We start from the raw sequence: 14,327 nt of genomic DNA on the forward strand, positions 1-14,327 counted from the left end.
AGTGATCGGATTGATATTTTTTTTAAATATAATAATGAACTAATTCTTTATCATACATAGCCCCTCTAGCATTTTGTATTTAAAAATTGATAACTATTCACCGAGTTATATTGTATCTAAGTTATATCTGCAATATCAAACTGCACTGCAGAGCTTAATAGTATTATTGCAGCAAATTTTGTATACAAATTTAGCCATAGCATTTTTCTGTTCATTATTTCAATTTGACACTCTATGTATACACAATGAGCGATAAATTTGTTTACTATTTGAATACTATACAAGTTATTATTAACGTTAACGGGTTAATTAAATGATCATATAATTGTAAGCAAATGGGAAACTCATATTACATTTTTTTTTATAGAACAAACTAATAATTTACATGTTTTAGTAAATTCAGTACTTACAATATTAACTTATCATAATAAAACATTTTCAATTAAAATTAATGGTTATCGAATGCTTTAAAAAATCTATTTGCATTGCCCCATTCGTTTACAAATACCTCACTCGACCCTACATACAAAATTGTATGTGATTCTTTTATTTCATTTTAAAATATAAATGAACTAATTATTTTTGTCTCATTTTGTGGTCAATTTTTATTTTATCAAATTCAGAGGCATATTTATGAGTAAAGAGTTGGGCAAAATTTGATTAAATAACGAATAAAACTATAAAACCAATCGAATAACCTATTAATTGAAATAAAATAAATATGATATTACGATAAGGCAATAACTTATTCGAATATTTGTTTGTTTAAAATGCAGATTTTTCTAATTATGACCAACTCTACTTATCGTTTGTTTTTTTTCCTCTCGGCCATTCAATATTGTATCGTCGTTTTCATGATATTATATATTTTGTGGTCGTTGGTTTTTTTTCAAGTACTGACCGGAACTAACACGTAAGTCAAACTTGACGTTCTAATGTTTGTTAAAAAAAAAAAAAAATGTTTCAATTATATTAGTTTCCGCCGGTTTGTCTTGCAATTTATGTATCTTCGCTTGTCCAAACTACGGCACGGTAAATAATTGGCATGCGCCAAAAACACCGGCGTTCGCCGCTTGCTTACCGTTTGTTCAGTAAGCATTCGCGTTTCCATCCGTACAGTAGTGCAAGTACGACCGCACGTCCCACGATATGCGACCCACGTGCCCAATGCTACGACAGAACTTACCGTACAGTGTGAGTACCTCTACCTAACCGGTGTCATATAAGTGTGTTATTTCTTTTAGGGAATCGAGTTAAATCTAGCATTTAGAGATGCGACTTTCAAAAAGTAAAAATCCATAAAAATTACAACAAAAAAAAACCCCATAGATGCTATTGTTTTTAAGTGTCGAAAAAATGCGATAATAGGTAATAACAAAAAATGTCTGTATACAAATAAAGGTCAAACACGAAAATAATTTGTTTAAACTCTAAAAGCCTTGTAGTTAAAAAAAATACTGAAGTACAACTTTTTATTCGGAAGTTTTTTAGTTTTATAGATTTTTATCATAGACTTTCGCCTTTTTAATACACCTTTCAGCAAATTTTTTTAATTTAGATCCATGTCTACAATTTGAGTCTAAATCGAGTATAAAATACAATACTTTTATATGACTAGAATAATGTATCTTGCGATCTTACCTCTATCCTCAAACAGCATTAGATAAATCTATTAACTTCCTTCACATTGTGGACTAATCAATAGTGGAGTTTAGTGTTTCATAATTTTGACATAATAGGACGCAGAAGTTGTATTAAATAAGTGCAAATGATACGACTTAATTAACATAATTTAAATGTGTTAAAAAAATGCACTTTAGTCTTTACCATTGATAAATGTATATAGAATTTGATATAATATAGAAAATATATTTTATTAGCGCGTGAATGCTTTTTACAACCTTTTATGATATTTTATCACTTTTATTATAAACAATTGTCAACTTCAACGTTGTGTTTGTGTGCGATTCTATTAATAATTGCCAGTCAGTGATCGCTGTTAATATAATACTCAACTAATAGTAATGACTGAAATGTTATAAGGTCTACATTGCTAGCATAAAATATCGTAAAAAAATGTTTGGAAGTAGGTTGTTGTTTAATATTTAGATTTTGCTTCGCTTAAAAGTATGAAGCTCGGCGTCACTGTCGCCAGTCGTACGTTACTATAGAATCGAATGTTTGTGTACAACACATGGTTATATTAAATCGATTAACAAGAATAATAGCTATATATATAAAATGTATACTACCTATTAATTCTTAATTAATCAAGTTTAATTTAAATTAACCATTTACCGAATTACCGTCGTACAACATTTTTGATACTATGACATACTAACATAAATCAAAGGTATTGATGGTAGCACCCAGTTAATATTTATAAACTAATATAGCTTAAATACATTATATATTTTCTACTAACCACAACTAATAAATTATTGCGTTGCTCTCGTGGGAACACGATTTACCCTATCGGACTTCGTTTTAAACTTTTTATACATTTTTTAATCAGGGCACGCTATACCCTCAAAGTTCACTTATTTGCATGTCCATAATAAAGAAAGTCAACAAGTTAACCCATAGCTGTATTCATTCGAATGGGTATGATAATAATGTAATAATATAGAGCAACGTTTAATATAATAGTTTATTTTTTTTTCAAATCCCTTTACACATAGCTGCCGTACAATCATAGAGTACATGAACTAATAAAGAAATAACTAAAAAGAAAAGCGTGGTATTATACTATATTATATTATTATTGTGTAAATGAAATTATATTACACATGCATGTTTTCAATGGAAATTACCTTTTTTCCAAGTGAGGTATGTGCGCACATAGCAAGTAATTCATTTTCCGAAACCCGAATAACGCAAAATATGAACTTTGTAAGGTTTTAAATGTCAATGTTAACACGTGACTGCTTTTAATAAAAAAATCTTTATTCACCTTTTGTTGAACTAGACAAATATGCTGAAGCTATAAACTTATCCACTCGAGTACTGCATTATTGACCTAAGAGATTCGTACTAAACAATTAAGTTGCATTCATTAATTTAACCCATAGATAAATTACATGTTTACTCGCCCACAGGATACATATTTTGTTTAAATTGTACTAATGACCAATGTTAATGACATCGTCTAAAATTTTGGCCAAGACGGTTTTTTGCGGTATTTATACTGCATTAATTTGTATTCATTTTAGACTTGTTTTACTGATTTACGATAAATTAATATAATATTGTAGCGAATGTTATGACTTTTGTTGATTCACATAACACTGGTACACTCAATTGCTTAAAATTAAACTTAATAAAATGCTCGAGCAAGAAGTCACCTATAAATATCACCATAATGTTTATTATAAACATATTTTTAATAGATACTGTTATTATTATTTTGAAGTGATATGACAAACTATTTGAAAATAAATATTACACATTTTCCGACCGAACCATCAAATTTATATGTTGGTTCGATTATTGAAAAATGTTGTTCCTAAAGAGTTAAGTAAACGGAATTTTCCGTTTTAAACGTTGTAGATAACGTGTTTAACTATAGTTTGGTCGGAGTACATTTTTCGTATAAGTTTGGATCTGAAAATATAAAAGCAAGCTGCGTTTGGGTTCGGTTCGTAGTGGAACACTAGGGTTCGCCACACCACTATAGAGTAATATAATATTCTCTTTAATATTATAATATTTTCACGTGGTTTCGCGCAGTAACACCCAAGTTTTGTACACGTACGTATTCGATCAATTTATATGCAATGTTAATACTTATCGGCCGAGTCATATATACACAGGTAGGTATCTCGAGAGGGTATAGCATAATTGATTCGCTCTCCTCGGTGTAATAAATTCGTGGGCCCTCTTTAGTTTATATAAGACAATGTGGAAGTGTATATTGTGTGTGTACAGTGTAGTTATCAATCAAGGACGTGCCACCGTGGCCGTGGCGAAACGAGAGCGGGCAGGAAAGAAGATGTACCTTTTTTTTGTTGTTAGTTTTTCGCTTTTGGACAGACGCTCCAGCGTGTTGTGTACATAATATATACTACACAGCTCGCTCGAAAAACAAAGATAACGTTCGCCGTTGCCGCCTCGTCTCGATTTCAATAGGGAAAAAGCAAAATCTGATAGGCGAGCAAAGTTATTACATTAGCGACGGGGTTACCTATAGTGTAAAGCGGGCGCGCGCGAGATAGGGTCCCGAGGGTTTATATTGTATGTGTCTGCTGGTTAAAAACTATGCGTTTCCGGACGGGTAATTAGGTAATTGAATAATTAAAACGTAAAGTTTTTTTCTTTCTGTTAAGGCGTGATCACCGCGACGGTTCCGGCCAACATGGCCTCTTTCGGCGCCTACGGCAACGGCGACGACACAGATCTTTATTACCAAGTGGTCGTGCTGTCCAAACCGGACGGTACCGGCATAAGGAGCCACGCCAACGGAGCCGGTGCCGGCGTGGAAACGGTCAACGGTCGGTGTAACAGCGGCGATCAGACGCAGCACCAGCAAGGCGACGGCAACGAAACCCATCAGAGGCGCGGGCGTCGGTCGTTCTGGTGCCGGACCACCACGTTGGCGACCATTAGCGCCCTGCTGGCCATAATGTTTTGTGTCACGTGCGCCGTGTTCCTCTACTATAACTGTAAGTGTTGAATCCATCTATCTCTGTACAATATCTATAACCATTAAGAGAAAATAGTTCTTTCGTTGGGATGGAAATTGCCGGCATGTACTTACTTAGAACCACACTATCAGGACTAATAAATAATTGGACGGTGAGCGGATAAAAGAGGATAAGTCAAATAGTACTGCTTTTGAAAAATGAGCTTTACAATTTGTATTTTCCATTAGGTTCTGTATTAATTTTTTTTTAACAAAAAACTACATGGCAAAACATTACATTCTGTAAAAATAGCGTGTACCTCAGTTTGCCAAAAACTTACTTGCTCCCTTTTGCCAACGAATCGTCTAATTTATATCGGTTTTAAGACATTGTGCACATCCGGGAAAATATTTTATCGTTTATGTGAGGAATTGTTCTTGTACCTATTAGTCGCATAAAACCCTACGGGGAAAATGTTGTCATTTGTCAAAATGTTATTTGTTTGTGTCTTGCAAGCTGTAACAAGGGCTTTGCACCCGGTTTACTTATTCGGGTTATTGGTTTCGTATGTTGTAAGACGTATTAATCGGCTTTAAGCACTGTGTTCAAAATATTACAATCATTTTTCGGGCTAATGTTCGTTAGTACCATTGTTGAATTTTGGAATAAATTATAGCCTTTGACTATTTGCCATAACGACTCAGTAAAAAAAAAAATGTGTCAATTTATTATATGTCAACGTTCTATTCAGTTGTAATTTTCCTTAAACGTATCACTTGAAAAATATTATGTGGTTTTTACATTCAAAATTAGTGGCTGTCAAACGACCCAAGTGCTCGCTATGCTGAATGACTTATTATTCAATGTTTATATTTTAATTCTTAAAAAACCGCTTTTATGAAAAAATGTTTATCGAGAGATCAATATATTTTTTTTAAACTAAGCGATATAGTGTATTCAATTTCAAAGTAAATTCCTACCTTTTGTGTGGGTAACTGGTAGACCTATAGAGAGGATACATTAAAGAATTTGTGAGATTTACTGTTATTTTAATATATACATAATAATATATTGTTGGCGACATGCCCATGTTAAAGTAACTATGTAATGATGTTGTACACACATATTTTATGAATGTTATCCAAGATGATAGATATCAACTCAATGTATCTACAAAGACATTCTTACAGTCTTTGTACCCTGGGGTGAAACGATTCAGGAATTTTACTATATTAATTAAAGAGCAATGATATTGAATTAATTATGCCTGTTTAAAATACCTTTGACATTTTAAATAATTTGTGTGTTTTTAATTTTAATGAGCATTACGCCAAAGAGTATTAAATACGTCTTATGCAAACAACATAGTGTTTTAATTTGCTCAAATTTATTTTGCACGATAAATAAAAGCGATTCCTTGTTTTTTTAACGTTTTGTGTGTCCCACCACGTGAAAACGGGATATTTTATTTTTGGTTTTGCGATGACAGTGCGTTGCTAACCTAAAGCTGACTTGACAAGTTTTAGAACTTTGTAATTTTAGGAACTAATAAAACCGTGGTGGTGGAAAATCGGACCGGAAGCGTGAGTTTCAACACAGTCGCCTTATCCCCTTGGCTACCCTTGAGATCATTTTATAAGTTTATTTATATTTTATTTGAAAAAAATAAAATAATAAAAAGTATTAAAATATATATAAAACTCTTATAAGAGATAAAATAAATAAAATATTAATCTGTAAGATTTAAAAAAAAACAAAGTTTTATTTTTATAATTGTATAATATAATTAAAAATTAGAAAGATAGATAGGTCATCGGTTTATTCTATTTAATAATTTATTATTTTTAAATATTTAACTAGTAGAGAGGACTGATGAAAATGTAGGCTTTAAATGGAAGTGGTTGACTTTAGTTCCGAGAGACGCAAAGGCGTGTAAAGTGTAATGGATAAGGTAGGCGGCACTTGTGTACATTTAAGCGATGAAGGCAATGTTAACTAAGTAGACACTATCTTAACTATTAAAATTGTTTTTATTATCCGGTGTAAAACATAGTAACTAGTTTATACTTCCGCTTCTTTAAAAACTTGAATAACTTATGTAACATTTATTTAAAAATAATGATATACAAATTTCTAAATATGTATAACTTGGTATAAATATGTTCAAATTGGTTTTTATCCATTTTAAAAAGGCTTTTAACAAAAAGTAAACGCTACATAATAATAAAATAATTGTGACATTTTGTTAAATCAAACGTGGGGTTACAAGTGCGCCTTAGTTAAATGTTTTCTGTTGCCCAAAAATGAAATTTTTGAGTCATTATGAAGTATTTGAGCATTGTTTCTTTAAATCTTTCAGTCATCCGCTCTTGTCAACCTAAGTTATGATAAGTTTCCTTATACTCGGCTGTGTTTCTTACCTTATGTATTTAATTGAAATCTTATTGATTTTTCCACATAACTACTTTGCTTTTTGAAGGATATAGTCTATAGAAGAGCTTCGGTAAGAACTTGCAATACTTTTAAAGAGCTTTTCCTTGCCTTCGAGCAAAAAGTAGATGTTTCCTGTCGGCATATGGAATGTATTTCATCTTTGGTTAATCTACAGTCTTCGTATTGTGTTATGTCATGTATAAAATACAATTATTGTTGAAAGTTACAATGTAAACGTTTGAAAGCTTAGACGAAATTTTACAGTAAGATTATTGAAATTGTTCTTTTTGATATTATAATTTGTTTAGATTTTTTTATGAAAATGTTATGAATTAGTAATTTGACTTACGAATAATTGAATCAATCAAATTAGACAATATTTATCATTAATTGGATTCGGACATCATTTAACTTGATGGCGCGTGCCTTTTGTTTTTGCACCGTTTTCTTTAGCTTTGCCATTTTTTTTTTTACAGTGTTCGAACGAAAAACGTTTTAAAACAATTTCTTTTCGTATGGTAAATTGTTGAAAATTTCAAATAAATCAATAATGACTTTGAAAATTATTTAAAAAGAAAACAAAGTGAACTAATAAAGGAAACTTTCGAGTGTTTCGACAACATGTTGTCACTACAGTAACTTGTAATAATAAAATTGAATTCACTGCCATTCGCCGATAACGGTCGCGCGGGGCACGCAGACGAGTGGTTACCGATTACCGCCGAGGTGTTTGGTAGCTGCAAATTTATTATACAGGCATTCATTTGACGTGCTGTCGAGAGCAACGAGCACGGATTGCCGCTATAGAAAACGTCACCCATAATGATAATATATTATTATTTATTTTGGTCGGTAACCGTGACCTAAAAGTAAAGACCGAGGGCGGTCCAACGCGGGTATAGGTCTGGGAGGGTTGGAGTGTGGCGGTAACGAGTGATAAAGAACTTAAAAAAAAAAATATATACATATCGATTTAGATCCCGACGGTGTATGCCATTATTGTTGTTTAACCCCAGTGTTCTCGTCAAACACTATAATATAATTAATGTTCCTCTCTTTATTTTTGGGTCATAAAAAATAAATATAAAAGTACCAATAGAGAGTATTAATCGTATCGTTTCCGTCAAACTCGTTCGTATATCAACGAGTGCGATCTATTTTTTACACGAAAAATAGCGTCGCTAATTAAATAAAAAATGACAAAGCTGACCATCACAATTACTCGTATAATACAAACGGCTGATGTGATTGGATCATCGCTCAATTAGCACAGCGGTTTTTATGTATAAATCATTTTGAGTCAATAACGTTGTTGGGGTTCGTCCACTCGGAACGTTAATATTTAATTGCTAATTTATATTCGCCGTAATATATATATATAGTAAACCCTTTTCGCACTACACATAATATATTATATAAATTTATTTTCTGGACTATCACAGCATCGTTGACAGTTTATTATTGACAGTGATTTACAGTAAATATTATTCCGAGTTCCAACCTAGCGTTTATCTAAAGAGCTGCAATGAGTAATTTCCCCATAAGGGATTTAGTTTTTCAATGAAAAGAAAAACCCATCTGCTCTTCTCGCACTGCTTCTTCGACACGTCTATTACCCGCTAGGAGAAAATAGTTCAGGGTTTCAATTTTGTAGCTATATTGGCTTGTCTGTGTGTCGTACACGTGGCTATAAATATATAAATGTGTCGTTCTATCTATGTTTATGACTTAAGACCGACTACAGCAATTAATGGTATAAATTCATTACATTAAGATGAAAGACGGTAAGGTGGTATGCGCGAAGCGTTACTTCTAGCTTTCCGTAATGGCTAAATAATATCACAAACATAAATTGAATTTCTAAAATTAACTGAATACCGTGGCCGTAATTTATGTTCAACTAGAATCCCTTTAGCTGCGAAACTCGGAATGTAGCCGTCTTTAAGGAAAACTATTTGCAAGTTATAACTTATATCAGTGTTGTATTATATGGGCGTTCCTATGTATTACAATATAGGCATTGTATTATGTCGTTATTATTTTCTCTGGCGATTTTCAAAAATTACTTATATTATTTATGTATTTACATTGTGTTGCATGTAATATCATATAATTTTTCGCACTATACACGAGTTTTTTTAAACAAGCGCATACACATAGTTTTAAAACTTAAACGATATTTACAACGATGATTTATACTGATTTTAAAATTAAATTCACTTTTAGCCTTTTTTGTAACGTTTACTAGAGAAAAAATTTGCTCAAGTGTATGTAGTATAAAATCAAAATAAAACTTAAGAAAATAAAAGCGGGTTTTAAGTGTTCCGAGTAGAGTTCTCAATGTTAAGGACTGAGAGCCAGGCTTTAACTTTGAAACTCTCAACGAGGGAGTTCAACCATCTTGTTATAATACTTTTTTCAAGTTGATTGGGGAATAAAGTTACGAAGAAAATTATGAGATGTCTATAGGTACTTATAACTTCCTTAAAAAAACTTACGGATACACTCCTATATAATATAAATGCATGTTTAATATTAGGTAAATAAAATTTACTAAAGACTCCCGTTTAATAGCATTTTATATAGAAACAATTTATTGTATGTTAATTTAAAGTTTGTACAATTCTTGTTCATAATCAAATACTTTTTGTATGACTTTTCTATAACAAAAGTATTGTCAGTCTGTAATAAGAGTTCACGGTCGGTCTGTCCAATAGTTCAGACTGCGGTCATCACACAGTACAGAAATACATTTTAAGACTTTAATTAAAAATATTACATAGTGTTTTGGTTGGATACTTAGCTGTAACTTAAATATTTTTAAATTATACATTTCCTAAGCAAACAATCACAATGGTTTTATAACAGACATAACAACGTTATATGGCCGATGATTATATGAAAAAAAAAATAAACTTCATTTCAATCTTACTACAATACAGTTTTATCATTAATTCAGATAATGTAACATACAGGATGTATCTTTTAAAGTTTTAAATCCAATTTATTTTTGCTCCTATTCATTAATTTTGTATTGTTTGTAAATGAATAGGTATATTGAAATGTTTGCTCGTCTTAGACCAACTAACGAAATGTTTCAGACCCTAGAGCGTTTACACCATTTTTAATGTATTCACTAAGCACTTTAGTGAAATCGAATAAAATTCTTATACAGTTTTGCATTGTGTGGCACATCCACATAACTTCGGTATCTACCCGAATAATGTAAAATACATTCGGGTTGTTGCCTGGAAAATAAATCAAATAAAAGCGAATAACTTACTCGGGTGGTATCTACTTTTGTATGGAATATTTTTTACACTTGATACCGCTTCCACTTGTTTTCTTTTACTTATATGATAATAACGTTCTTATACTATAAACTTTTGTCTAGGAATTTATTTTTTGTTTGGTAAGCCAATAGTTAAATAACACAATTCTAACGACGTAACGAATAATTAATGTAAATATTTTGAATTGTAAGATATTATTAGCAATGTCAAGCATAAGTTATTCGTATAAAACGCTTTATGGTAACGGAGAAATATGTTGAGTTTATATAATCTTATGAAATGAAAAAATATTGAGCTATACTTCCCATATAATCCGGTTCGAGTAAATAGTTTTAAATTCTCTGTGAAAACAAAAAAGGAATCATTGTTCATTTATTGCAAATGTATAATGTGCAATAATTGTAAATGTATTAACTAACTTTATTATCTACGTGATTTTTCAGAATAAAAAACAAAATCTGTTTAATTTGATAAAATTGCAAGTCGCAAAACCGTTTTTAGCAAATTCCCATCGCTTTAATTTAATATACTTTATTTGGGTCATAAAATATCGACTAAAGCAAAATGTCGTGTCCATGTGGCTTGTCGTTTGCATTAAATCAATAATGATAGAAAACCATTTCAACCTTCATAGCGTTTTCATAAATTAATAACTAATAATACAAATATTAGTATCAGTAATTAGTACAAATAAATTGCAGATGAAATATCTTGATGCCTGATCATATTGTTATAGCCAGGCAGCCGATCGAAGCATAATTAAACATTTATTCATGTTATAATAAATTATTATCCATTGAATACAATTGATGAACGTGACAATGAAATTAAATTACCGAACAAAAATATGATTTAAACAAATAATATTATCATTGTAGCAATAGTAATCGTCTCAAATATTATGGTCTACAGATATTATAATTTCCGGTTGGAACTTGATATGAGCAAGAGAGAGTTTCTCGTCTAAGTTTATAATTTTTCTGCGTTTACTTATCCGACTTAAACACACATATTTTGCCGATTAAATACACGATAACAGCACACTGTCGACTGAAACCAACATCGCAGATCTATCGAAAACTGTTTTGTAATTAACTGTATTTGTATTGATTTTTATCGACTTATAATTTAAAAAAAAAAATAGTAATTTAGTAAAATCCACATTGTAATCAATCAGCAACTTAATTGATTTTTAAGAGTTGTTACGTTTATAACGTGTTATGTAAGCCGCTAATTGAATAATTCTTAGATATTAATTGGTAAGGTGATTTCGGTTAGGTTTGTGGGTTTTGATATTAATCGAGACGAAATATCATAGTGGAGGGTATAATATATCAGTTAACAATGCTTTAGACTTAATAGCAGATATGCATTAAACATAAAACCAGCGTACGTCTATAGTAACATTATAATGTTAATATTTGTTTTTCGTGTTAACGTTATTTAAATTAAATTCTGCATTATTTAATGAGCTAATGTAAAGTTCAAAATCAAGATTAAAATCAAATTAATTTAAAATACCCATAAATTATAATCAACGTTGTTTAACATTGTGTAATGCGTATAATATACATAATATTGTGTGTACTTAAAAAGTTTGCCATTAAATTTGCGCCTAGTTAAAAAATAATTTAAGCAGTAAAAGATTTTTAATAGAATAATAATAATTGTATACAAGTCTGGTGAATGGATGTTTATTTGTGATATAAAACATTACAAAGGTTGTATAGCTGACCGAGTCATTGTGTGAACTATATTTCAATGTACTGTACGTTGACATTTTAAAATTACCATCCTCTTCACTTCGTTTTGTACCCATTTCCGAATTCTTTGGCAGGTAGCCTAAACAATTTCGGATAAAACATTTTATCCCTTGGCGTAAGTCCACGGCTTTTGGTGTAGAATGAAGAAAACCCAAAGAAATGTACCGGAGGAATACGAGAAAAAAAAATCAGAAACATTATAAAAAAATATAGAAAAAAAAATCTGTTTATCCCGAAAACAGTTTTATGTCGGTCTAAAGTTAATAATAAGAAAATAACATTAACGCTTTGTCCTTCAGTTGATCGACAGGGCTGAAGAACGAGATAAAAGCCAATTTTGTAGCTCCTATACAGTATAATATGTTTTTAAGCTATACAATTTGTTAAATTTTTTTTTATATTATACCTAGTTTAAAAATAAACTGATATAATAAAAACACATAATACCTAAATTATTTATCCTTGAGGATTTTAAAATTCTTTTTTATATTTTTTATACTGAAAAACATTAGACTCTTTACATTTGTATACTTCTTATTTCAAATCGTTACGTTTTACCTCGATTTAATATATTGTTTTTGAATTGAAATTTTTCGGTTTCAACGGTTTCATACTATAAAATATGAAATGTATTAAATAAAAATTAATTTCTATAGTATTTAGTGATAAGATGAAAGAACCTAAAAAAAACCCGTTCAAAACTTATTTTTTTTAAGTGTTTGCAAACATAAAAACCCTAGTGGCATCATATTATTATTTTGCATGTTAATTATATTTAAATATATGGTATTTTTTTAATGTTATATTTTGAAAATACATTGCGTGTATAGTATGTATAGTGTACCTGGTTAATTATGAAACAATTTATGGCGTGGAACAAAATGAACACAGTAATGTATAAATAATAAACTAGGATAAAAAAAAAGTTGGTTATTCATATTTTTATTGTTTCGTAAAATAGGGGGAACGATCGATTGTTGTAATTTTTGACTTACCAAAAAAAATATACAACTTAAAGCGTTATAAATTAAGTATACGTATAATTTAGCAGGACAAGCATAAAAAATAGTATTTTATTGTTATCTTTGACTATAAAAAGTCAAAAATTGAACCGGGAAAAATATATTAAATAATAAGAAACTTAAGCTATTGTACCTAATATTATATTTATATATGTATACATTTTGTCCATTCTCTAAAACACATTTCACTGTCGAAGATTGATTATTACACGAAACGTACTGCACATATCGTGTTGACTTTGAATAATGATTCGCATACTTGGTACTATATAATGTGTTCACTAGTGTAATATGTATAATATGCGTATAAAGAAATATTATCTCAATAAAACAAGAACAATTGAATGGCTGGATAATTATGGTTAACACGAAAAATGCATTAAGAATAAAACTAGCAATTAAGAGCGTAATATACATACTAATAATAATAATAATAATATTAATTGCCGGGGTTAACAAAATATTTTATAAACTATTCTCCGTAAAATAATTTTATAAAAATGTTTATATTAAATTGTCAACAATTGATAAATTGCGTGCAATATATATGAGGAAAAAAAGATAATAAGTAAAAAGTCGAGGTTTTTTAATTTTTTATCAGAAGACAAGCCTTTTTAAAGGCCGAATACTATTAAATAAAAAACGTACTTTAGATTAGTTTCTTTTACTTTGTTCAGCCTATAATAAGTTTTGTATCTTGTAAAATATTTGTTCATAATCGTATAAGATTTGTACATAGCATATTATGTTGTATTGACATAAGTTTTCTAACGTTACCGTTGGAGCGTGTACCGATATAGCAATAAGTATGTATGCGGATTGGATGATATTATTGTATTGTCTTAACTGATTACACAAACCCGATAATGCTGTTTAAACCATAATATGATTATTAGTATTTCAGATTTCATCCCCGAGCTCTTTACAATGTCAACAACTGTGAACTGAGTAGTACAACAACTCAAATTCAATGGTTAGGAAATTAATCTCAAACTGTTTACACTGGCGAGATTAAAATATTATAATACCTCACGACTTATATAAATTTTACGATAAGTATGCAATTTCTCTGTTGAACTAATTGAATAGAAAATATGCGCATTTATGAAAATTCACTATTAAATGCTAAAATACAAAACAATATTTATTCAACCGTTCCGATTTGGACATTTTAAGTACAATATTAGTATTGAC

At 30.2% G+C, this 14,327-nt stretch overlaps 1 protein-coding gene across 1 annotated transcript in view; it reads left to right on the plus strand.

Moving 5' to 3' along the window:
* Window positions 1–1,117: 1,117 nt before the first annotated feature.
* Window positions 1,118–14,327, plus strand: part of LOC126843309 (agrin-like) — an 86,015-nt gene continuing 72,805 nt past the window's right edge. The window contains exons 1-2 of the mRNA XM_050580734.1: window positions 1,118–1,194; window positions 4,326–4,661. Of these exons, the coding sequence (XP_050436691.1) occupies window positions 4,355–4,661 (307 nt within the window). The 5' untranslated portion in view covers window positions 1,118–1,194; window positions 4,326–4,354. The remainder of the gene's footprint in view (window positions 1,195–4,325; window positions 4,662–14,327) is intronic.

This window comes from Adelges cooleyi, unplaced genomic scaffold (genome assembly GCF_023614345.1).
Source record: "Adelges cooleyi isolate 19-005CV unplaced genomic scaffold, UGA_ACOO_1.1 ACOO_flye_CR_arks_rails_tigmint_CR_PRNA_574, whole genome shotgun sequence".
Classification (NCBI taxonomy): Eukaryota; Metazoa; Arthropoda; class Insecta; order Hemiptera; family Adelgidae; genus Adelges; species Adelges cooleyi.